We start from the raw sequence: 25849 nt of genomic DNA on the forward strand, positions 1-25849 counted from the left end.
GAGGATCGCTTCCGGGGGGCGGGTCAGCGGAAGTGAGGGCGGTAGCCCACGGTGGAAGGAGGGGCCGTGAGGTGAGAGAGTCCCGGAGCCCGAGACTGAGGTGAGAAAGGTTCTAGGGCGGCGTGGAGACGGGAGCGCGGCCTTCCAGCCCGTTAGTAGACTGGGTCTAGGTGCCAGGCGCTGTGCGGAGCTCGCGGCTCCTGTTCCCGCGCGAGTTCTCGCGGGAGCCGCTGGTGTCCGTTTCACTTGGCCCGGGGGAAACTGAGTCCCCGAAGGGTAGTTGCTCGTCGGAGTCCCCCAGCAAACAGTGACCAAGCCAGACCTGAGACTTCTAGTTTCGGCTTCGCTGCTTGACGGGCCGGGCTGCCCCGCCGCGCATTCTGAGACCTGGCCGTGGCTCGGAGGCTTCCGCGCACTCTGGTCCAGGCCTGTGGGTCCAAGGGCCGCTGGGCAGGCGGCGAGGACTTGGCCGACCTTGGCCCAGGTCGGGGCGGCTGCCGCGGGGGAGGGGCGGCGCGCCCTGACCGGTCCCCGCAGGGAGAGGGTCCACGCGGGTCTCCGGGCGCTGCTGCGAGCGGCAAAGTTTCACTGAGCGCGGCGGCCTCCGTGGGGTCCCCCGGGACCAGGGGTGCTGAGCGGGGCCCTGCGCTGGAGGAGCTCCCGGTCTCCTGAGGGGGACCCCTGTCAATAGACAGCAACGGCAGCCTCAGTGACAAGACCCACCGGTGCTGCCAGAGAACGGGGGAAGATCTTCTAGCCAGTGACACTTGGGGGCGGGGGTGACAGCTGAGTTGGTGTTCTCCTTCATTCGGTTAGTTAGTTCGGCGCGTTGAAGCGCTCACTGTGTCCTAGGCAGACACCGTGCTGTGCGCGGGGATCACAGTTATCTAGTTCCTCTCGCGAGGACTCCGAGGGACAGGCAGGGTGCTGCGGAGCGCACAGGAAAGGACCTGACCCTGTCGCAGGGAAGGAAGGTGATGCTTGAGCTGAGCTCTGAGGAATGAAGAAGAATGAGCTCGGCGAAGGGGGTGCTGGTGTTTGATGCAGGGCTCAGAGGTGGGCCCAGTGTTGGGGGTTGAGGGCCAGTGTGACTGGAGGGCAAGGGGGAGAGCAGGAGGGCTGGCTGCGAAATGTGCAGGCCTTGGTACTCGGTGTGGTCTAGAGAGGGCAGAGAAAGATGGGTTTGGGACTGATTGTGGATTTTATCCTGTGTTGGCTTTAGTAAGCCAGTTTTAAACGGAAGAGCGATGTGATTAACAGTGTGTTTGGGAAGGATTCCTCTGGCTGTGTGTGAGGGTTAGGCCCAGCTGGGTCTTTGGAGGTAAGGTCGGAGAGAAAGTGGCAGTAAGCACTGTTAGTGCAATTCGTGGCCGACACGGACATTCAGCACAGAGCCTGGCACACAGAGGGACTCTGATAATAAAGGCTTGAACTGAGCCGAGAAGATGGAGCCCAGGCAGGAGGTGGCAGGACCTGGACCAGGCTTTGGGTGCTTTCCACTGGCATGACCATTGAGTGACCTTAGCCAAGTGCCTTCCCCTCTCCAACTTCCTTTCCCCATGTGTATCGTAAAGTGAGTGACACCTCCTCTCCTATGGGTAGAAGAGGGGACCCTCCATGGGAGGTCTCCAGAAAGAGCTGCTTTGTCAGTCTAGTCTGTCCCCCGTTCAGAGCCTGTCCAGGGCTCCCCCAGTGACCTCTCACCCGGACCTCATGACTTGACCCCTACTTTAGTAGCTTTATCATGCTCTGCTCCTCTTTCCACATCCTTCACCCTCCTGTGCTGGACCTGTGCTCTTGCTGTTTTGTCTTCATTTCCTACTCCCTCGAAACTCACTACAGGGCACTAGGGCCAGAGCTCTGACCTCATCTGGCCACCTGCCTAGTGATTTTCAGCCTTTGCTAGAAGTACGTATTCATGTCCTATCACTCTGCTGGACAGCGAGTTCCTCGAGAGCATGACTGTGTCTTACTCCCCCCATAGCCCCTACAGTGCCCAGCACAAGGCCTGGCACAAGTGGGTACTGTTGGTGTTTGATGAACAAGTGAATGAACGAGCACACTGCATCTGCTCACCATGCAAGAACTGCTATGAAGAGCAGTCAGATGTCACCTCACCCATCTGTGTCATGTTTTAATAGTTCATTAAGCACTCAACCCCATTTCACTCATTGACCCTTAAGGTAGCCTCCAGTGGCAGCTTTTCCTGTCCCCTTTTCCCAGATGGAAAAACCAATGTTCAGCAAAGTTAAATAACTTGCCTGTAGCTACACAGCCAGGAGGTGGCTGAGCCAGGATAAACTTTTTTGGCTCTTTTCCTCTATAGCTCGGGAGACTGAGATTGGCAAGAGCTGGTGTTTGTTCTCCTATTTTCTCTGATCTCTCTCCTTGCAAGGGCCCAGGAGTGCTTTTACATCTCATCTTCAAGAATGAATCCTGGGCTTGGATAGTACCTATAACTTGGCTCGATGAGCTTTCTAGCTACCAAAGGGTTCTATTTGCATCTTCAGAGAAGTCTTGGTGTTAGTCATGGCTCTGCAGGGCCTGGTTTTGTGGGGCTTGTGTGGTGACCATTGAATCCCCACTGTGGGGGGTTGTTTCACAAGAGGGAAATCTGGTGCTCCTCCAGATGGCCTGATATGAAGGAGTCACGCCTCCCACCTCCCGGAGCTGCCCTGTGGCTGCCTTGTCCTTCAAGTGCAGGAGCTGGTTCACGTGTCGGGAATGGAAGCCAGTGTGGTAAGGGGCATTCCTACGGCAGGGGTATGGTGGGGGAAGGTTGGGTGCTGGGCCTGCTGAGGTACAGTATAAGGTTCTGAGACTCTCCAATTGAGCACTCCTTTCTCCAGAGGCCTGGAATTGGAGCAAGGCCACCATTTCACTCCCCCGCCCTAAGAAGAACCAACTATGATCCTGGGGCACTTCAGAAGTCAGTGTATGTCTGCCTTTCTGTACAGAGGGCTGGAAGGAAAGCCTGGATAATCTCTACACTTAGCTACTTCCTCTTCCCTTCACTGACCCTCCCAACATTGACTGCCTTAGCAGCAGCAGGTATTCCCTTGGGTGGCTGGCCAGGGTGTAGGCTGGCAACTGGGGAACCTGCCCTCACTATAATTGAGAGTTGACTTGCCCCTAGAGTGTGCCCTGTCCCTAGGTTTGTGGAATTCAGTCTCTCTGCTAGAGAGGAGAGGACAGGGACGGTAGTTGGATTCAGTCTCTGAGGTTGTGACTGTCTCTCTTTCTTTGCTCCAGACCATACCAATCTGGCAAAACAAGCCGCATGGGGCTGCTCGAAGTGTAGTAAGAAGAATTGGGACCAACCTACCCTTGAAGCCGTGTCCCCGGGCATCCTTCGAGGTGAGTATGTTGGAAGGGCAGGAGGGTAGAGGCTCAGAGTGCTGCTTCTGTGCCCCAAACCCCTTGGTACTGCCCAAGTAGGTTGTTTCCTGGTCACTTTTCATTCTGTTATGAAATATTTGTTAAATGCTTATAATAGATCCTGGTCACTGTGCCTTCCTGAGTGCATACAAACCTGTGACCACAAGGAACCTGATAGGTCTCCACATGGGACAGTGAGTGTTGTGATTTTTGAGTTGAACTCTGCTTTTCTTCACCAGCCCTAAGAATTGGCCATGTCGCCAGTCTTTTTATTTATTTTATTAATTTTTTAGATGAGGTCTCCCTATGTTGCCCAGGCTAAGTCTTAAACTCCTGGGCTCAAGCAGTCCTCCTGCCTCAGCTTCCCATGTAGCTGGGATTACAGGCACAAGCCAAGCTCCACTATTTTTTTTTTTTTTTTTTTTTGAGACGGAGCCTCGCTCTGCTGCCCAGGCTGGAGTGCAGTGGCCGGATCTCAGCTCACTGCAAGCTTCGCCTCCTGGGTTCACGCCATTCTCCGGCCTCAGCCTCCCGAGTAGCTGGGACTACAGGTGCTGCCACCTCGCCCGGCTATTTTTTGTATTTCTTAGTAGAGACGGGGTTTCACCGTGTCAGCCAGGATGGTCTCGATCTCCTGACCTCGTGATCCGCCCGTCTCGGCCTCCCAAAGTGCTGGGATTACAGGCTTGAGCCACCGCGCCCGGCCACCAAGCTCCACTATTTTTAGTGTTTCTCTGAGGCCATAATTCCTCAGCCTGCTCTTTTTGGCCAATCTGGGCCTCCTTTACTGGGGTGCTTCGGTCTTACCTCTGTGTCTAGGGATCCTTTAGCACCCACTCTGCAGCAGAGATTCCTGCCTGGCCCAGGTTTCTTGAGACCCCTTCTGTGGTAGAAAGCTAAGTAGCATTTATTAGTCCCAGCTGCCTCCCTCTGGGAACTAATGGTTAAGCACCAGCCCCAAACTATGTGGTTCAGATGTGTGCATTTGGGGAGCTGGGACACAAAATAAATACTTCTGCTTTCTACCCACACAGAGGAGATAGAAATATGTGCATAAAAGGATGTGGCCCAGGTAGAAACAGAAAGGAGGGAGCCAAATCTGTATAAAAGATGCTAAGCAGCAGTCTGTAGGAACTGGATCTGGAATTAGATGAGGTGTCAGGGTTGATATTAGGTCAGGAATGGTGTTGGAAGTATACATGTTGCAGGGGTGGGCGGCAGGAAAAGCTGTCCCAATATTCAGATTGCCAGCTATCCAGAATTGCCTAAAGGTCCTGGGCAGGAACTGGTCCTAACTGCCTCAGAAGCATCAGGAAAAAAAAAAGGGAGACAGCTAGGGAGTGTGGCTCACTCCATGGAGGCTGCCCCCACACTTGGCTGTACCCTTTGGCCAGATGCTGGCAGAGACGGTCAAGGGCACAGGCTCTCACAGAGCAGGAATATATGTGAGTAGTATTAGTAATACTAGATAACGTTTACTGAGCACATACTATGTGTCAGGCACTGTGCTGAGTACTTTGTGTTTACTCATTTAATTGCCAAGAGCAAAGGAGCATTCAGCGCTAATCAGGAAAACAAATGGAGGCTTCCCCGAATGGCCTGTTTTAGCACTAGTTCCTGGGTCAGTGGAAGTTCTCTGTGTGACCTTGGAGTATCACTTCACTCCTGGGAGTCCCAGGTTTCCTATCTGAATGCAGGAGCTATCAATCCTGGATCCATCCACCATACCAAATAATTTGTAGCAGAAAACAGCTGAATTTTACTTGTATGTAGATATGCATTTATTACTATTATTAAATTACCTTAAATATTAAGGGACTCTTACCAATTTATTTTGAAAATTTAAGCACATGAAATTTAAGCACATGAAAATATTAAAATTTTGAAGAGTAAAAGGAAAATAAATTACCTATAATTACACAGTAATAATACAGTAACTATTAATGTCTTAGTGTAGTCCTCTCTTTTTCTAGATAGATGTTTTTTACTTTGTTGTAATCATAGTCAACATGATTGAATCCTAATTTTTCACTTTACTCATCTCTAGGTTGTTGCTCATTTGGGTTGAGGAGCTATTTTTAAAAATCCTATTATGGTTCCTTTTGTATAATTAATTTCTTTTTATTTAAATCTAAATATATTCAAATTATCAGGTTTGTTTAAAACACCATTGCTGTGACATTGTCAATCTCAATTAGCTATACAGGATTATAAAGAGCTAGTCAGGAAAAATTTCCTATTGCTGTAACAGGTTGTTGATGACCTTGTACTTGTATTTTCACCAGAGGGCACAGTGGTTTTAGACAGTAGCCATCTCTATTAAAAGGTGACTCAGGCCTGTCCCACTGAAGACACAGAACTGTTTGTAATCACATGGACTCTCATGCATCTGGCCTCTTTTTGTTTTTATTTTGAGACAGAGTCTGGCTCTGTTCAGACTAGAGTGCAGTGGCGCAATCTCGGCTCACTGCAACCTCTGCCTCCCAGGTTCAAGCCATCCTCCCACCTCAGCCTCCTGAATAGCTGGGACTACAGGCATATACCACCATACCCAGATAATTTTTGTATTTTTCTTTTTGGTAGAGCAGGGTTTTGCCATGTTGCCCAGACTGATCTCAAACTCTTGGTCTCAAGCATTCTGCCTGCCTTGGCCTCCCAAATGCTGAGATTACAGGTGTGAGCCACCATGCCTGACTATCATCTGGCCTCTGTTCAATGTTTTCGACCAGGAACCTTCTTCTGCCCCCTCTAGGAAGCCTTCCTGACTCCCAGTGCCAGATTAGGTACCCCTCCTGTGTATTCTGCAGTTTCTGATTGGCTTATCATGGCGCCTGTAAATGTTGATGAATTTTGCTTCTCCATAGACCCTGCCCAACATCTCTGACCTGTGTTTGAGAGACGTGCCCCCAGTCCCTACCCTGGCTGACATCGCCTGGATTGCTGCAGATGAAGAGGAGACATACGCCCGGGTCAGGTAGTTGAGGCAGTAGCTGGTCTGCTGAGGAATGGAGAACTTCCCAGAAGAGGTGGCAGGCAGCAAGGAGAGAGGAATGAGAACTGTGGGGGCTCAGAGAGGAGCAGAACCTTACTGTGCTACTCTTATAGGAGTGGGGGAAGGAACTTAGGGAGCACAGTGGCCTGCCATTCCTAACTGACCTACTTGGTTTTCCCTGGTCCAGGAGTGATACGCGCCCCCTGAGGCACACCTGGAAACCCAGCCCTCTGATTGTCATGCAGCGCAATGCCTCCGTTCCCAACCTGCGTGGGTCCGAGGAGAGGCTTCTGGCCCTGAAGAAGCCAGCCCTGCCAGCCCTAAGCCGCACCACTGAGCTGCAGGATGAGCTGAGCCACTTGCGCAGCCAGATTGCAAAGATAGTGGCAGCTGATGCAGGTAGGAGCCCCTGGGCCAGGGCCAGAACATAACAGGCTGTTCCTTTCCCCTGGCTCTTGGGCAGGATGGGGGTAAAGAAAATGGTAGTCCTTGGTTTGGAGGTACTTAGGTTCCGGGCCCTGGAGTTGTCTTGAAACCTGGCTAGCCTATAGTGCCTCTTAGATGGTTTCTACCAGCCATTTTGGGCTGAATGGTTTGGTTAGGAACAAAATCTTCACTTAACCTGTGACCCCAGGCAGAGTCCCTCCCTTAGCCCCAAAACTGACACCCTCTTCCAAGTGTCTTTAAGATCACATCTTACATAAGCCCACAGTAGCTTTTTTTTTTTCTCCCTCAGTCTTGCTCTGTCGCCCAGGCTGGAGTGCAGTGACACGATCTCGGCTCACTGCAACCTCTGTCTCCCAGGGTGCAAGCGATTCTCCTGCCTCAGCCTCCTGAGTAGCTGGGACTACAGGGATGGGCCACCAGGCCTGGCTTTTTTTTTTTTTTTTGAGGCGGAGTCTCGCTCTGTTGCCCAGGCTGGAGTGCAGTGGCACGATCTTGGCTCATGGCAACCTCTGCCCCCCGGGTTCAAGCGATTTTCCTGCCTCAGCCTCCCCAGTAGCTGGGACTACAGGCGCCTGCCACCACGCCCGGCTAATTTTTTTGTATTTTTAGTAGAGACGGGGTTTCACCATGTTAGCCAGGATGGTCTCGATCTCCTGACCTCGTGATCCGCCCGCCTTGGCCTCCCAAAGTGCTGGGATTAGAGGCATGAGCCACCGTACCGGCCATAATTTTTATATTTTTAGTAGAGACAGAGTTTCACCATGTTGGCCAGGCTGGTCTTGTATTCCTGACCTCAGATGACACCCGCCTCAGTCTCTCAAAGTGCTGGGATTATAGGCGTGAGCCACCAAGCCTGGCCAGCTTTCCTTTTTTTGGAGACAGGATCCTGGGACTTGGTCTGTTGCCCAGGCTGGAGTGCAGTGGCACAATCTTGGCTCACTGCAACCTCTGCCTCCCAGGCTCAAGCGATTCTGATGCCTCAGCCTCCTGAATAGCTGGAATTACAGGTGTGCACCACCACGCCTGGCTAATTTTTGTATTTTTAGTAGAGACGGGGTTTTGCCATATTAGTTAGGCTGGTCTCGAACTCCTGACCTCAAGTAATCCACCCAGCTCGGCCTTCTGAAGTGCTAAGATTACGGGCATGAGCCACCATGCCCGCTGGCTTTCCTTTTCTTTTTGTTTTTGAAACAGTCTCACTCTGTCACCCAGGTTGGAGTGCGGTGGCATAGTCTTGGCTCACTGCAACCTCCACCTCCCGGGTTCAAGCAATTCTCGTGCCTCTGCCTCCTGAGTAGCTGGGATTATAGGTGCACACTACCATGCTCAGCTAATTTTTTGTATTTTTAGTAGAGATAGGGTTTCGCCATTGCCCAGGCTGGTCTCAAACTCCTGAGCTCAAGCAATCTGCCTGCCTCAGCCTCCCAAAACGCTAGGATTACAGCCATGAGCCACCGCACCCTGCTTTCCTTTTCAATACAAGTAAACATATCCCCCACCACTGCTGAGACTTACCCTTTTTAAGCACCTATCTTCCCTCTCCTTGTCGTTTCTACCAGGGATCACAAGTGGCTTCACCACTTCAGTTCTCATACTGCTAGTGACATTGTCCCCATGCCCCACCCTTCAAAGTGGGGAGTTGCATGACATTATGTTACGTTTTCTTATCTCAAATTAGTGGACTTTTTGGTGGAAGGAGAATTTCATAAAGTTGGAGATTTTGGCCTTAAAAATACAGTGGCCGGGCACTGTGGCTCACGCTTGTAATCCCAACACTTTGGAAGGCTGAGGCGGGTGGATCACCTGAGGTCAGGAGTTCGAGACCAGCCTGGCCAACATGGTGAAACCCTGTCTCTACAAAAAATACAAAAATTAGCCGGGCGTGGCAGTGTGTGCCTGTAATCCCAGCTACTTGGGAGGCTGAGGCACAAGACTCACTTGAACCTGGGAGGCGGAGGCAGAGGCAGAGGTGGAGCTTGCAGTGAGCTAAAGTTGCACCACTGCACTCCAGCATGGGCAACAGAGTGAGACTTTGTCTCAAAAAAAAAAAAAAAAAAAAAAAAAAGGTCCATTATGCAAACAAGCCTTGTAACCCATCCCTCCAGCTTTCTGTCTACAGTTAAGGCAGAACCACTGGAAATGGATGGGAAGTCTGCCTTGACCAGAGGCATGGACAACCAACAGGTGGATCTCTCCCAAGATGCTCAGGGCTTATCTTCATATTCCTCCCATCCCCATTTTTTCACTCTGCATTGACTCAGAGTCATAGCTCCTAAATTTATCAGTTGGTAGGACGCATGAAAATCATGGTGGTATTTGAAATCTTCATGTATTTAATTTCTTCACATGGAAGTTTTATGAAGAATTGCACTGAAACTCCATTTATATTTCTTGGCTACTTTTTTGTCATCCAAGAGACAAACTGAAGTAACACGTTTTTTAGAAACATAGTTTTTAGTGTATTTAGTGTTTTCAAAGTATTTTTAGAAATGTAGAAATTAAGGAAATTCTCTCCACTGAAATTTGGGAAGGTTGGGAGGTCTGTCACCATTCTCGTTTTGCTCGGAACATGTCTTTTAGTTCACAGATAGCAAGATACAAAGGAGCACAGTCAAAAGCACTAGCCTAGTTAGAGAAAAGGACAAATTCAGGCCTTAGCTGTCACTGCTGCTTTGGCCTATGACAAGGCTATCACTCCACAGCCTATTGTGGAATGGCAGTTTTAAATGCCAAGGCCTTTATGGGCTGGGTTTTCCTGCCCTCCTGGAACACTGGAAAAGCCCAGTGCTTCTATAGCTTTCTGAGCCCCTGAGTGAGAAGCATAGTGGAATGACCCTCCAGTGGCTACAGATACCATCCTGGCTCTCCCAGACTGTCATGGCGTCAGCCCAGGAAATGAATGTTCAGTAGGCAGGGCTGTGGGGAGAAGATATTCCTACTGTGTTCTAGCCCCAATGTCCATCCATGCCTATTGTTTTCTCTTTCAGCTTCGGCTTCATTAACGCCAGATTTCTTATCTCCAGGAAGTTCAAATGTCTCTTCTCCCTTACCTTGTTTTGGATCCTCATTCCACTCTACAACTTCCTTTGTCATTAGTGACATCACCGAGGAGACAGAGGTGGAGGTCCCTGAGCTTCCATCAGTCCCCCTGCTTTGTTCTGCCAGCCCTGAATGTTGCAAACCAGAACACAAAGCTACCTGCAGTTCGTCTGAAGAGGATGACTGCATCTCTTTGTCCAAGGCCAGCAGCTTTGCAGATATGATGGGTATCCTGAAGGACTTTCACCGAATGAAACAGAGCCAAGATCTGTAAGTATCTGATGAGGAGCTCTAGTATCTGTTTACTCTGAGTTGCCCATGGCCAATGATCTAATGCAACATAGTAAGTTCTTAGTAGTACCATATGTTATGTCATTCATAAAGCTTGCTGACTACCTGCTTGCCAGTGCCTGGGGCCCCAATTTGAGGAAAGAGCAACACTTTACATTTATTGGGTTAGGTCACCCCAACCAAATATGAGGCTAGTAGGGACTTTTATAAGGCAGCTCATCTAATCCAACTTCTGTCCTCAGGTGGCTTTATCACTTCAGTTCTCATACTGCTAGTGACAGTGTCTTCATGCCCCACCCTTCAAAGTGAGGGGTTGCATGACATTATGTTTTGTTATGTTTTCTTATCTCAAATTGGTAGGCTTTTTTGGTGGGAGGAGAATTTCATACAAGTTGGAGATTTCTACTTTAAAATAAAGTGGTCCATTGTGCAAACCAACCCTGCATATTCAGTGATTTGAAAACAAGGCTTTTGAGACTCGCCAGTAGTTCCGAAACCTAGCTGCCCATCAGAATTGCTCGGATTTGTTAAAAATACACCTTTAACTTAATAAAGTAGAACCCCAAGGAGTGGAGCTCTAGGTTTTTCCGATGGAGTATGAGGGACTTTGGGGAATACCTACCTTGAAAAACTTTATCTGGCAAAGAAGCCTCAGGAAGTCACCCCATTGCATAGTGTTTCTCCAGTTGTGGGTTGTGATTTCAACAGCTGCACAGGACTCACCAGAGGAGCTTGGTTTGAATGTAGGTTCCTGGGCATTGGAGAGCCAGACCTTGATGGCCAGCGCCCAGCTTGTGCAGCTCTGTTTGTTAATGCAGATGAAAAACTGTTTTGGGGACGGGGAAGTGAGGTCTCCTGAGTTGATGTTAAGTTCCTGTTAAAGGGAAAGTTACTTGCCCTGGATCCCTTTTTGTCTCCTGGGATCCATTTCCCTCTGAAAAGTAGACCAAGCTAAGTGACTCCCTCATTGCTTCCTGGCAGTTGACCCGTTTAGGGAAGTCACTCTTAACCTTCCTTCACTGGCCCTAGTCAGGTTGGTCATACTCACCCATATCTCTTTGGTCTTCCACGTTCCCAAATTCAGTTGCTGCTGCTTTTGGTCTTTTCTGAGCTGTTTTCTTCTGAACACAATGTTTTTTAGGTTGACTCTCAAACTTTCTCTTACTTGCCTTTTGGACCAAATTAGATTCAAGACCCTTATTGCCAGCCCCCTCCTCCCACTTGTGTCTTCGGATCAGAAGAAGCTGGGTCAGTGAATAAGACTGGGAAAGTACCCCAGTCAGCAAAGGTTCAGATATGTCACCAACCAAACGCAGTCCCTCTTGTTGTTGCTTTGAAGGTTGAATAATCAGTCTTGGCTCTTATATTTAGCTTACTCCCCAGTAAAACACCTTCTTGAGGATGAATGTATATAAGTTCACTAGGATTTCTTTTTTTTTTTTTTTTTTTTGAGATGGAGTCTCTGCCGCCCGGGCTGGAGTGCAGTGGCTGGATCTCAGCTCACTGCAAGCTCCGCCTCCTGGGTTCACGCCATTCTCCTGCCTCAGCCTCCCAAGTAGTTGGGACTACAGGCGCCCGCCACCTCGCCCGGCTAGTTTTTTGTATTTTTTAGTAGAGACGGGGTTTCACTGTGTTAGCCAGGATGGTCTCGATCTCCTGACCTCGTGATCCGCCCGTCTCGGCCTCCCAAAGTGCTGGGATTACAGGCTTGAGCCACCGCGCCCAGCCAAGTTCACTAGGATTTCAAGCAACTATTTTCCGGGTATCTAGGACCCTCTTATATGATGTATCAGATAATTTGGGCCTACTTCAGTCTGGAGTTGGTTTTGTTCCAATGCGTTTCTTGTGTGAGTGTTTTGCTCTAATTCTGGCTCTCGTAAAAAATCATCTACCCTGAAGGGGAGACCGGGAAGTAGGAAATCCCAAGCACACCTTTTCCCTAGAACTATTAAGGGTTAGAATAGCCAAGAGTCATCAGTCATTTCCCTTGCTGACACTCTGGGGAAATGCTACTAAGAAAACATAGGGCCAGAAGGCAGAAGCAGAAGTTTAGCCACCAGAGGGCAACTCTAACCGATTGATGGTCCTTTACTTTGCCCACACTTCATAGCTATTTCAGGAAATAGTAAAGCATTCTAGTTAATAGAAGAGATCTGGAACCAGCTAGTTTGGTTTTGAACTCTGGATTCACCGCTTACTTGCTGAGTGACTAGTGACCTTGGGCAACTTGTATAACCTTTCTGTGCTTCAATTTCCTTATCTGTGAAAGGGAATTGTAATAGCACCTACCTAGTAAGATTGTTGTGAGGATTCCATGAGATAATGTATTCAAATATATACAACACTACCCAGGAAAGAGTAAGTACTCAAGCTATTATTGTGTCTCTAGGAACCGGAGTTCATTGAAGGAGGAGGACCCTGCTGTGCTTATCTCTGAGGTCTTACGAAGGAAGTTTGCTCTAAAGGAAGAAGATATCAGTAGAAAAGGAAACTGACAACCCTCAGCTCTGCAAACTCAGTCTCATGCTCCTGGAATACCTTCAATAGCTGCCTTCCTCACCACAGATGTTTCTGCCTCTAAAGGAGAAATCTTCTGCAACAGTCTTGCTAACAAGCTAGAGCTTGGACTGAAAGAGAAGAGCTGGATTATATGTTTCCCAGACTTCAAACCCTGGCAGAAGCTAAGGCTTGTGATTTGACCTGAGACATTTGTTTCAGGTAATCGTATAGAATGAAGTATCTCAGTTTAAAGGGTAAGAGAGAAGTTGTTTCTGGTTTTTCCTTGCCCCTGTGTGAAAACAGGTCCGAAATGACTGACTGACTTCACTGCATTAGACCCTATAACTGGTCTCACAAGACACTTTGTGCCCAGCTGTCACTCACTCTCAGCAGCTTCCTTGCAGCAGAGCAGGGCTGAGGGGAAGGGGCTATAAATGTTTGTATACACGTTCACAGGGCATGGAAAATCTTATGCTGCTCCATCATAAACCTACACCAATGCCCAGCAATCACCCTCCTCACTTCCTTGTCTACATGTAGAGGTCAGGCTGCTGAACCAGCCAACACATGGGCTACTGCTGGGAAGCCTGGGCTGTTTTTTTTCTTAAACACATTTTATATTACTGAACAACCAAATCTACCCTCCATGGCCCTGAGGCCTTATCAGTTCCACTGATTAAAAACTTTCTCTTTCACGGACTTTAAGCCCGGTAGGAAAGAGAAAGGAGGAGGGGGAAAGAGCATACCATCTTTCTTCCAGGCCCTTGACTGCTCCTTTGGGTTGGGCCAAGGTTTGTACCTACCACACCATGCATGACTCAGATGCCCTCAGGTCCCTTTCTCTATGGTATGTATACTGTGTGTGTTTGGGTTGAAGCACTACCTGACATTAAAGGAAGGACTTGGAGAGAGAATGCATTTGCTGTGTCCATCTCTTGAGTTGTGATTACCCAGTATCCTTCAGGGGATAGGATTATTGTTCATTTTAAAGTGTATGAACTTAAACAGGCTACTGGCTTCTCCTCTTTCCTTATAAGGTCCTGCCCTTCTAGGGGTTTTCTTCCCCCTTTCTGTAGAGATTTTGCCCTATACTCTTTTTCTTTTTTTAGAAACAGTATCTAGCTCTGTAATGCCCAGGCCAGAGTGCAGTGGTGGGATCATTAGCTAACTGCAGCCTCGAAACTCCTGGGCTCAAGCGAGCTTCCCACCTTAACCTCCTGAGTAGCTGGGACTACAGGTATGCACCACCACACCCAGGAAATGTTTTAATTTTTGTGTAGAGATGGGGTCTTGTATGTTGCCCAGGCTGGTCTTGAACTCCTGGTCTCAAGCAAACCTCCCACCTCAGCCTCCCAGAGCATTGAGATTACAGACATGAGCCACCGCACTGAGCCCCATACATTCTTAAAAAAGCAGGTCTTCCAGGAAAATGACCGGAGAGATGACATAGAACACAAAAGTAGAATTTAACATTTAAATTAGGCCAGGCACAGTGGCTCACACCTCTAATCACAGCACTTTGGGAGTTCAAGATCAGCCTGGGCAACAAAGCAAGACCTCATCTCTACAAAATATTTTAAAAATTAGCTGGGCATGGTGGCATGTGCCTGTAGTCTCAGCTACTCAGGAGGCTGAGGTGGGAAAATCACTTGTGCCCAGGAGGTCCAGGCTGCAGTGAACTGTGTTCATGCCACTGCACTCCAGCCTGGGCAACAGAGCGAGACCATGTCTCAAAAAACTAAAATTTAAGTTAAAGAAAAAAAGCAGTTCTATGTTATAACCTGCAAGTTTGTCCCCTAGAGATTGTTTAAGCCTCTTAGGTACCATATCAACAACAAAGGATAATGCCTTGGGTAGAAGACAGGTCAAACTAGACTCTGGCTCACATCAGACTCAGGGCAATGACAACATACACTATTACAGTTGCATTTTCAAAAATAAAATTGATAATCGTTTAATTACCAGTTACCACAAGAGCCACTTTGTAAACATTTATTTGGATTCATAGTTTTACAAAGGGGATTCCCTCCTATCTTGTGGGAAAAGGGTAACACAGTCACATCCAGATTGTTATATAGCTCAGGCTTTTTAAGGGGTATATTTAAACATAGAGTATATAACTTTAAAGTGCTGTACAGTTACCACAAAAATAAAATACGAAACTAGCACCATTCTACCTCTCTTCTGCGCACACCTGGGTTGTGGGGAGATGTGCTAATCACTCAAAATAAGGGTCAAGAGTAATCATCCCAAGCTTAGGTCGAAGTGGGTTAAGATCAGCCAGAGATTAAAAGCTCACACATCTGGCCCGGCACGGTGGTTTACACCTGTAATCCCAGCACTTTGGGAGGCCGAGGCGGGCAGATCATGAGGTCAGGAGATGGAGACTATCCTGGCTAACACGGTGAAACCTCGTCTCTACTAAAAATAGCCAAAAAAAATTAGCTGGGCTTGGTGGCATGCGCCTGTAGTCCCACTACTCGGGAGGCTGAGGCAGGAGAATCACTTGAATCCAGGAGGCAGAGGTTGCAGTGAGCTGAGATCGCACCACTGCACTTCAGCCTGGCAACAGAGTGAGACTCCATCTGAGGAAAAAAAAAGAGAAAAGAAAAAAAAAAAAACCCACACATCCATAAGCAAGGTCCCAGTCAGACATCTGGAAGGCTCTGTGCAGGCTAAGTAAAAGGCGCTTTCATGGAGAGATAAATACCCACCGTGCTGCCTCAGTGTTCATCATAGACTTGTTCAGGGAATTTATCAGCCACCATCTTCCTGAGGGAAAGCCATGATGGCAAACCCAGTGTCTTAACAATGGTACTGCCCTTTACATAGGGAAGATGCTCAGTAATGATAACTTCATCCCATGCCACCTTCCCACCTAAACAAACTCACTCGCCTCTCCACCCACAACTATATTTTCCTACATCTCTGTCATTTCAAGGTACTTTTAGGAACAAAACTTCAAAACATTTAGAATTGGTGCCTGATAACTTGATTACCTTCAGAGTCCTGGGTAAAGAGCAAATCAGGCTTCAGATTTTGAGTTGGCCCATCCTCCTGGCACTGAGTCCAAGAACTGTCAGGAAACGGCCCTAAGTCCCAATTCCAGTTATTCGTTACATCTTGAAAAGGAGCTCTAGTGTTGTGGGCAATGACCCGCTGACCTTGAGAATCTTCAGTGAAAAGCTGACTCCAGGAGTCCTTGTCATTGTTTTCATTGTCCCAGGAAAACACAGAAACCGGACAAGAGCTTTGTTTCACTGATTCTACGTTTTCTCCATTCCAGGATTCCCTGTATGTTTGAAGGAGGACAGGGGCCTGCCTGTTTTCTTTGGCAGACACCTTTCTTTCCAATTTAGTCTTGCCTAAAGGCTGACAGCATTTGTCCCCAGGTAGTTTGGTATATTTCTTCATACTCTGACAGTTCTTCTTAGACCCATGAAGCCATTCCCATTTCCTGGCAGAATCCCCTTTTTCTTCCTTTTGGTCTAGCAAACAAGAACTTTCCAAGTCCTCAGTGAAGGAAAAAGCCAATGGGGTATTACTCTCTCCAGCACAGTCTAGAGTATCAGGCTGGAGCAAAGATAGCTCAGTTCTGTGGTGGCCAGAAGTCTGGAGGGACTGAGGAGAGAGTCCAGCTTCCTGGATGTCTGCAGTGGTTGAAGTGGCTAAAGGGGATATCATGCAATCATGTGCTAAGCCTGGGATCAAATGGTCTAGCTGGGTCACATTTTTCTTGGACTCTTTGTTGAGCTGACTTTCTGTATGAGATGAAACACTCTTCTGGTCACTACCATTTGTCTTTCCTAATAAAACAGGAATGAACAAATATTATTCTGCAGAAAAACTGCCCTAAGCAGGATTCAGTTGGCTTTTTCTGAAATCAGTATCAGCTACTATTACTACCTAGTGCAGGAGTCTTAGCCTCTTCACATAATTTTGTAGCCAATCTTCCTGTTTTCAATCTTGCCAGTCTCTCATGAATGAACTCTAAAACATCAGATCTTATATTCCCTACTCAAATACATGGATACTTCCCATCACCTACCTAATAATGTCAAACATCACATACAATCAGACCACAGCCTACTTTACCAGCTAAGTTTTCATTTGTAGGTTTGTTTAACATAGGGCACATCAGTTTTGCTTTTGTTTTTTATTTAATGTGGTTTTTACTAAATGATGATCCTCTGGCCAAATATACATTCCTGGACATTATCCTTAAAGAAACATGCTAAACACATACAAGTTTTGTAAGGTCTTAAAGATGACATTAACCATCCAACTCTGAGAAACCTTCTGGTGACAGTATGAAAAACGTGGGTCCTCCACTCCCCAGGCATTTCATTGGAAAGGGAGTGAAGACACAATTAGGATGCTAAGTCAGTCAGTACGTAGAATAGTGAAACAACTACTAGTGTCCAGCCTGTTAATTTTATCAGGCATAGAGTGGATTCTCTTCTGCCTTAAGATAAGGATGGAGGACATGGAATTCCCAACTTGGCTCAAATTACACCAAGATCTAATTATAAAAACAAAGAAGAATAACTCCAATAAGAATTATACTGCAGAAACTAGGTTTTGTGAGAATTCTCAACTTTTCCTTAGAATTCAATATAGATTATAAAATACACCAGAATTTATAAGTGGAAGAAGTTTTTTTGTTAATTTTTTTTTTTTTTTTTTTTATTTTTAAATCTGCCCTTACATAAAAGAGTATAAGTTTTTGTTTGGAGGAGGGAGAGGGCATTTTGAAGGTTTAGGCAAAGCAATCCTGAGAATCACTCCCAGCATTAGAGCACTCTTCCCAACACCCTCCAAGTGGCAGGAACCCTGCTGCTTAAGGCCCAGCCTGCTGAGTCAGCTGCTCCCCTGAACAGGGACCTGGAAGCAAAGAACTGCCAAAGGATGAGACATAAACCAACTTTATGTGAGGCTTTCTAAGAACAAGCATCTTTGAACCTTGCACTAATTTGAGAAACTTCACACAAAAATATCAATTACCAATTAACCTTAGACAGAGTACCCATTGTGGCCAACCCAAGATATATACCTCCTAACTAATGGCAGGGCAACTCCCCAGTGCACCTCCAACTCCCAAGTGCACCTCCAACGCCCAAGTACACTTTTCCTGACTGCTCTGTCAGCAAATACAAATATTTAAGTTGAGCAAAACAGAACCAGAAAAGTATGTTTGTAAAAGCACACATATATTGCTTTTCAAAAGGCAATGATTTTTTATGGTTTTTTTTTTTTTTTTTTTTTTTTTTTTTTTTTTTTTTTTTTTTGAGACGGAGTCTCTCTCTGTCGCCCAGGCTGGAGTGCAGTGGCAGGATCTCAGCTCACTGCAAGCTCCACCTCCCGGGTTCCCGCCATTCTCCTGCCTCAGCCTCCCGAGTAGCTGGGACTACAGGCGCCCGCCACCTCACCCGGCTAGCTTTTTGTATTTTTTAGTAGAGACGGGGTTTCACCCTGTTAGCCGGGATGGTCTCGATCTCCTGACGTCGTGATCCGCCCGTCTCGGCCTCCCAAAGTGCTGGGATTACAGGCTTGAGCCACCGCGCCCGGCCGATTTTTTATGTTTTATAACCTCTTCTAATAGGCTAAGTTTAACATAATGCACTGGTTTCACCATTTCTCATAAATGTTCTAACATGGACAAATGAACACACTCCTTTTTTGCTCTGGATAATGAAGTATTCCCACATGGGCCACCATACCTGGCTGCAAGGTGAAGAAGGAAGCAATGCTTCTCTGGTGAATGCCTGTAGATGGAGCTCTTCTTTGAGTAAAATAAATACTAGCCTTTCTTTCTCCAGGAAGGAGTGTTAGCATTTTGGTGCCTGGTTTGATTAAATGTGTCTGAGAAAGGAGAGAAAAAAGAATAATGAGCCTATTAATATTAAAAGACAGACAGTAGAGATTCAGTACACACCAGTGACCCTCTGAGAACCACACTAGACCCTCTGTACTCCACTTACAGCCTATTCTCAAGGTAGTTGGTGCTAGACATCATCTTCCATTTCCAGCCATCCTAACGGTGTTTTTCTCAGGAATCACATATTCCAATGATAGCCCAATCTTTCTGCTTCCCCATGGAAATCAGTCATGCTGACTAAACAAACAGGATTTGTTAACAGGATGGCAGAGATTATGCTCTTTTATATTTAAGTATAATTAATGATTCTATATCAGCAGCAGTTGATGCATTTTCAGTAGTTTTTAGGTAGTCACATAGTGGTGGTGAAGAACATGGCTCAAGAATCAGTCCTAGTTCTGCCTCTGCCACTTTGCTATGTGACCTTCTCCAAGTTGCTTAATCTCATTCTCAGGTGTCAAGTGGGGACAATAATAGTACCTATCCCTATGGCAGTTATGAAAATTTAGTAAGGCCGGGCGCGGTGGCTCATGCCTGTAATCCCAACACTTTGGGAGGCTGAGGCAGGCGGATCACAACGTCAGGAGTTTAAGACCAGCCTGACCAATATGATGACACCACGTCTCTACTAAAAATACAAAAATTAGCCAGGCGTGGTGGCAAACGCCTGTAGTCTCAGCTCCTTGGGAGGCTGAGGCAGAAGGATCGCTTGAACTCGGGAGGCAGAGGTTGCAGTGAGCCGAGATTGCGCCACTGCACTCCAGCCTGGGTGACAGAGTGAGACTCCATCTCAAAAAAAAAAAGAAAATTTAGTAAATTTATTCACATAAAAGGCTTACACAGTTCCTGGCACATAGAAAACATTCAGTAGCAGTTGGCTAATATTAAGAGGAGAAGCTGTGAAACAGCACCAGTCTCACTACACTTTTAACTCAGGCACTTTTATTCTTTAGAGAATGGAACTGGAAGATAGGCAAGAGAGGTTTGAGAAGTGAGTTGTCAACTAACTATAAATATAACTTCATCCTTATTTAATGTGATTTGTTTTTATTTCTATTTGCTTGTTACAGAATGCCTGAGAAATAGGGCGAATAGGATTATATTCAATTCAATTTTGCTGTGTCTGCCAAAAAACAAATAAGATTTGCCAATATTCATGCAGCAAGTTAGAGGTAGGCCTGAAACTTGAAGCCAAGTTATTTATTCTAACTCAAAGTTGACTTCATTTTTACATTTGGAAACTAAGTTGTACTTTAAGTGGTTAAAAGAAGAAAGAAATCCTGGAGGTAAAACTCATACTTCAACATGTATAACTGGTACAGAATCTTCTCTTCCACCACATACAACCAGAAAACTGGATCAAAGATACATGAAAAAATTCATATAAACAGCAGACAACAGGCAGTAAAGAATTGTGATCCTTGAGAAAAGGGAAACAAGTAAGGTGAGCCCGAAGATCATTCCAGCTTTCTGCCTGGAAGTGCTTTGCAGACCACAGTATATCCTTTTTTGATGAATTGAGTAGACTGAGATTGGAATTTGTAGAAACTGAGGTGGCTGAGATTTGCAGCGCAGAGAAAGACCTCCAGAAGGGAGACCTCCACATGGGGATCCCTTTAGTTCCATTACTGAATACTAACCTACACATGTGTTAGGTGAAACCCCACAAAGCCAGGCAATGAAACTGCAAACTGGAATTGCAAGCCGAGCAATTCCCAGAGCTCACACAGGCTGGGGGACATCTGTGTTCCCCCTATCCGGATAGGACGACCTTGAATACCAGGGACATTCATTAGAGCTCTAAGGAGAATCATCCTTTAGTAGTAGAACTAAACTAGCCCTAGAGCAAAAACTATTCCAAACACTTACCTTAACAAAGCTTAAAAGCAAGCTTTGAAAGTATCAAGCTGACTAGCAAGTAACTACCTGCCAAAACAATTTTCAATTTTTTTTTTGAGACAAAGTCTCATTGTTGTCGCCTAGGCTGGAGTGCAATGGTACAATCTCGGCTCGCTGCAACCTCCACCTCCCGGGTTCAAGCGATTCTCCTGCCTCAGCCTCCTGAGTAGCTGGGATTACAACAGGTGCCTGCCACCACACCTGGCTAATTTTTGTATTTTTAGTAGAGACAGGGTTTCACCATGTTGGCCAGGCTCAAACTCCTGACCGCAGGCAATATGCCCACCTGGCCTCCCAAAGTGTTGGGATTATAGGCGTGAGCCACCACGCCTGGCCAATATTCTTTAAAGACAACAATATCCAGATACTTAATGTAGCACTTGTAATGTCTAGCATGCAATAAAAAATTACTAGATATGTGAAGCAGAAAAATACTGTAATTGGGATAGGAGTGATCTGTTAATAGAAACAGACCCAGAAATGTGATAGATAAAGAGAATTAGCTGACAAGTAATAGTTAACTTAAAATAGAATAAATATGCACAAGGATTTGAAGGAAAATATGAACATAATAAGGCGAGAAAATAGAAGATATAAAAAAATTCAACAGATGAGCTTAACAACAGACTGGAGACTACAGAAGAAAATAACAGTAAACCTGAAGACAATAGTAATACAAACTACACAAAATGAAGCAGAGAGAAAAAAATAACTGAAAAGGAAGAAGCAAAGTCTTAATCAGTGAGATATAAAGCATACATTTAATTAGTCTCAAAAAAAAACAATGTGGAGGGGGACAGAAAATATGTTTGAAGAAAGAAGGGCCAAAAAGTTTTCCAAATATGGTGAAAATTAACTGTAACATTCTTTTTCAAAGACAGCCAATACGAGATCTCCCATTTCACATATTCTTCTTATGTAACTATGACACTCTTCCCATCAAGTGATGAAGTCCTTATTCCCTGACCTTGAACTTGGAAAGTACTTTGTGACTACTTTGACCAATAAGGTATGACAGAAGTAACAAACACTATACATGATTTCCAAAACTAAGTCATAAAAATGCCATGCACTTCTGCCTTGCTCCCTTGAGGTGCTCACTCTTGGGACCCACCCAACACATTATGAGGATGCACAAGCTGCCACTTGGCTCTCTAAATTTCATAGGAGCCACATCCTAGATATGTGAGATAATGCGGTTAGTATGCCAACAAATATTTGAGTACCTATATGCTAGGACTGGGAAGATAGTGATGAACAAAATAGACTTTCTGCTTCAGTAAAGTTTATAGCTTAAGAGAGAATAACAGACTAAAAAATAGTTACTTAAATTACTACAAGTGTGCTAAGTCCTATAAAGAAGCTTTACAGAAAACTACAGATTATCAGAAAACACTTAAGACCTCAATTAGCAAAACATCTGGGAATAAAGCTTTTTGCCAAGTTGGCAGGAGCCGAAGGATGTACCTTCCTTAGGCCAGAGTGAGGTCAGAAGTGATACTGTCCCAGTTATAGCTCTCTTAGAAGACCCATGGCTTCAAGGATCTATGTCTATCTCAGTGGACTGTTAAGACTGTGTGAGAAAAGGTTATTTGGAACTGAGAAAGACCCCAGGTAAAAAGTCCTTCAGCTGATTATCCCTACCTCAAAATAAAGGCAGCTGTTTGTACTTTATACAGTATAGGCATACCTTACTTTATTGCACCTTGCTTTACTGCACTTTGAAGATGTGTTTTGTTTTGTTTTTTACAAATTGAAGGTTTGTGGCAAGCCTGTGTTGAGCAAGTCTTTCAGTGCCATTTTCCAACATCATGTGCTCACTTCATGTCTCTGTGTTCCATTTTGGTACTTCTTGCAGTATTCCAAACTTTTTCATTACTATATCTGTGATCAGTGATCTTTAATGTTACTATTGTAATTGTTTTGGGGCACCATGAACCACATCTGTATATGATGGCAAACTTAATCGATAAATGTGCATGTTTTGACTGTTCCACTGACTGGCCACTGCCTCAACTCTCTCCCTCTCCTTGGGCTGCCCTATTTAATACTGAAATTAGGCCAATGAAGAATTCTATAATGGCCTCTAAGTGTTCAAGTGAAAGGAGGAGTCATGGGTCTCTCACTTTAAATCAAAAGCTAGAAATGATCATGCTTAGTGAGGAAGACATGTCCCAAGAGGCCAAAAGCTGAGCCTCTTGCACCAAACAGCCAAGTTGTAAATGCAAAGGAAAAGTTCTTGAAGGAAATTAAAAGTGCCACTCCAGTGAACACACAAATAAGAAAGCAAAACAGCCTTATTGCTGATACGGAGAAAGTTTGAGTGGTCTGGATAAATGAGCAAAAGCCGCTACAACATTCCCTTAAGTCAAAGCCTTATCCAGAGAGCAAGGCTCTAACTCGAATTCAATTCTATGAAAGCTGAGAGAGGTGAGGAACGCCACAGAAGAAAAGTCTGAAGCTAGCAGAGGCTGGTTCATGAGGTTGAAGGAAAGAAACTGTCTCTATAACACAAAAGTACGGGTGAAGCAGCAAGTGCTGATGTGGAAGCTGCAGCAAGTTATCCAGAAGATCTAGGTAAGATCACTGATAAAGGTGGCTACACAAAACAACAGATTGTCCCTGTAGATGAAACAGTCTTATATAGGAAGAAGATGCCATCTCGGACTTTCATAGCTACAGAGAAGTCAATGCCTGGCTCCAAAGCTTCAAAGGACAGGCTGACTCTCTTGTTAGGGACTAATACAGCTACTGATTTAAAGCCAATGCTCACCTAATATTCTGAAAATCCTTAGGCCTTAAGAATTATGCTACATCTACTCTGCCTATGGTCTATAAATGGAACAACAAAGCCTGGATGACAGCACATCTATTTATAGCATGGTTTACTGAATATTTTAAGCCCACTCTTGACCTACTGCTTAGAAAGTAGATTATTTTCAAAATATTACCGTTCATTGGCTGGGCACAGTGGCTCACACCTGTAATCCCAGTATTTTGGGAGGCTGAGGCAGGCAGATTGCTTGAGCCTAGGAGTTTGAGACCAGCCTGGGCAACATGGTGAGACTCTGTGTCTACAAAAAATTTAAAAATTAGCCAGGCGTGGTGACATGCACCTGCAGTCCCAGCTACTTGGGAGGTCAAAGTGGGAGGATGTCTTGAGCCCAGGCTGGAATGTAGTAAGCCATGATCACTACATGAGCCACAGCACTCCAGCCAGGGTGACAGAGACCCCATCTCAAAAAAAAAAAAAAAAAAAAAAAATATATATATATATATATATATATATATATATATATATATATATATATATATAAATGCTCATTGACAATGTTCCTAGCCACTCAAGAGCATGATGGAGATGTACAAGAAGATTAATGTTTTCATGCCTGCTAACACAATATTCATTCTGTAGCCCATGGATCAAGGAGTAATTTCGACTTCTATGTCTTATTATTTAAGAAATACATTTCATAAGGCCACAGGTGCCATAGATAATTCCTGTGATGGATCTGGGCAAAGTAAATTGAAAATCTTCTGAAAAGGATTCACCATTCTAGAGGCCACTAAGAACATTCGTGATTATCTGGCCATGGTGGTGCTGCCTTATAATCTCAGTTACTCGGGAGACTGAGGCTAAAGGATCACTTGAGTTCAGGAGTTTGAGATCAGCCTAGGCAAAATAGCGAGATCCTGTTTTTAAAAAAAAAAAAAAAAAGGATTCATGATTCATGGGAGGAGGTCAAAATAACATGAATAGGAATTTAGAAGAAATTGATTCCAACTCTCATGGATGACTTTGCAGCATTTAAGAGTTCAGTGAAGGAAGTAACCATAAATGTGATGTAAATAGCAAGAGAACTAGAATTAAAAGTAGACCACGAAGATGTGACTGAATTGATACAATCTCCCAATAAAAACTTTAATGGATGAGAAATTGCTTCTAATAGATAAGCAAAAAAAAAGTGGTTTCTTGCAATAGAGTCCACTCCTGGCGAGGATGCTGTGAACATTGTTGAAATGACAACAAAAAATTTAGAATATTACATAAACTTAACTGAGAAAGCAGAGACAGGGTTTGAGAGGATTGACTCCAATTTTGAAAGGAGTTTTGTGAGTAAAATGCTATCAAACAGCAACATATGCTACAGAGAAATCTTCCATGAAAGGAAGAGTCATCAAGGCAGCAAGTTTCATTGTTTTATTTATTTATTTATTTATTTATGAGACAGAGTCTCGCTCTGTCGCCCAGGCTGGAGTGCAGTGGTGCAATCTCGGCTCACTGCAACCTCTGCCTCCCGGGTTCAAGCGATTGTCCTGCCTCAGCCTCCTGAGTAGCTGGGATTACAGGTGTGCGCCACTATGCCCGGCTAATTTTAGTGTTTTTAGTAGAGACAAAGTTTCACCATGTTGGCCAGAATGGTCTCGATCTCTTGACCTCATGATCCACCTGCCTTGGCCTCCCAAAGTCCTGGGATTACAGGTGTGAGCCACTGCGCCCAGCCAAGTGTGACCCTTTCTTATGCTCAACAACTCTATTATCAAAAAAGAGCTGGGATCATATACATAACTCCTCTCACTATTAGAAAATGTTCTCATGGTTCCACAGCACTTAAATTCAGTTTAGCTCTTATTTTATCTTTTATCTCTTCTGATAATTTATCTATGAGTTTATCTTAAAGTTTTGCTTCAAACAAATATAATTCCTTTTTTTTTTTTCATGATTCACTATGACCTTCAACTCCAGTAGATAATTTGATCTAATTCCTTTTTTCATAATGGTCATTCTGGTCTTAAATTTGTATATGAACTCTCATGTTCCACACATTGACACACATTAAAGTATTATTCCTTTTTGCCATGCTCCTTCTTCCTTTATGCTTCCCAGGGCCTACTCATTCTCCTCCCACTTTTAGAGTCACTGAGAGCATCATCACCAAGTCCCTCTTTCTTTTTAGTCTTTCCCAGCATTAATTTGATGACATTTAGGATGAAAACCTTTCTAGTCAGCACTGTCATGCCCCACTGAGTCACGCTGAAAGGACGACTCTACCTCATAAGCACGCCCTAAGGAGGACTGTTTAAGAAGTGTTACCGGCCGGGCGCGGTGGCTCAAGCCTGTAATCCCAGCACTTTGGGAGGCCGAGACGGGCGAATCACGAGGTCAGGAGATCGAGACCATCCTGGTTAATACGGTGAAACCCCGTCTCTACTGAAAAGTACAAAAAACTAGCCGGGTGAGGTGGTGGGCACCTGTAGTCCCAGCTACTTGGGAGGCTGAGGCAGGAGAATGGCGTGAACCCGGGAGGCGGAGCTTGCAGTGAGCTGAGATCTGGCCACTGCACTCCGGCCTGGGCGACAGAGCGAGACTCCATCTCAAAAAATAAAAACAAAACAAAAAAAAAAAAAAAAAAGAAGTGTTACCA

At 45.4% G+C, this 25849-nt stretch overlaps 3 protein-coding genes across 9 annotated transcripts in view; 2 read left to right on the plus strand and 1 right to left on the minus strand.

The window, feature by feature from the left end:
• ZNF593 (zinc finger protein 593) overlaps positions 1-25849 on the plus strand; it is a 391757-nt gene that overhangs the window by 19755 nt on the left and 346153 nt on the right. The window lies entirely within an intron of this gene.
• Positions 22-13564, plus strand: MTFR1L (mitochondrial fission regulator 1 like). Of its 4 annotated transcripts, none has more exons than XM_050792516.1 (7): positions 22-100; positions 2630-2739; positions 3253-3357; positions 6243-6352; positions 6558-6769; positions 9805-10126; positions 12537-13564. In XM_050792516.1, the coding sequence occupies exons 2-7, from the start codon at positions 2725-2727 to the stop codon at positions 12640-12642; spliced, it is 870 nt and encodes a 289-aa protein (XP_050648473.1). In that variant the 5' UTR covers positions 22-100; positions 2630-2724; the 3' UTR covers positions 12643-13564. The 4 variants fall into 4 exon arrangements, with proteins under 4 accessions (XP_050648473.1, XP_050648479.1, XP_050648465.1 ...); XM_050792522.1 differs by having other exon boundaries at positions 29-100; positions 9841-10126; XM_050792508.1 differs by having other exon boundaries at positions 34-100; positions 2607-2739.
• AUNIP (aurora kinase A and ninein interacting protein) overlaps positions 14625-25849 on the minus strand; it is a 35534-nt gene continuing 24309 nt past the window's right edge. For all 4 annotated transcript variants that reach the window (XM_050792067.1, XM_050792069.1, XM_050792074.1 and 1 more), the window contains 2 exons: positions 18367-18508; positions 14625-16452 (listed from right to left, as the gene is read on the minus strand). In XM_050792067.1, coding sequence (XP_050648024.1) covers positions 15617-16452; positions 18367-18508 — 978 coding nt within the window. In that variant the 3' untranslated portion in view covers positions 14625-15616. The remainder of the gene's footprint in view (positions 16453-18366; positions 18509-25849) is intronic.

The sequence above is a fragment of the Macaca thibetana genome, chromosome 1, assembly GCF_024542745.1.
Source record: "Macaca thibetana thibetana isolate TM-01 chromosome 1, ASM2454274v1, whole genome shotgun sequence".
NCBI lineage: Eukaryota > Metazoa > Chordata > Mammalia > Primates > Cercopithecidae > Macaca > Macaca thibetana.

Bases quoted from the DNA above. Each gene is read 5' to 3' on its own strand.
- MTFR1L (XM_050792516.1), top strand. The intron at 6,770-9,804 runs GTAGGAGCCCCT...TTTCTCTTTCAG, and splicing joins GATAGTGGCAGCTGATGCAG to CTTCGGCTTCATTAACGCCA. The intron at 10,127-12,536 runs GTAAGTATCTGA...TTGTGTCTCTAG, and splicing joins ATGAAACAGAGCCAAGATCT to GAACCGGAGTTCATTGAAGG.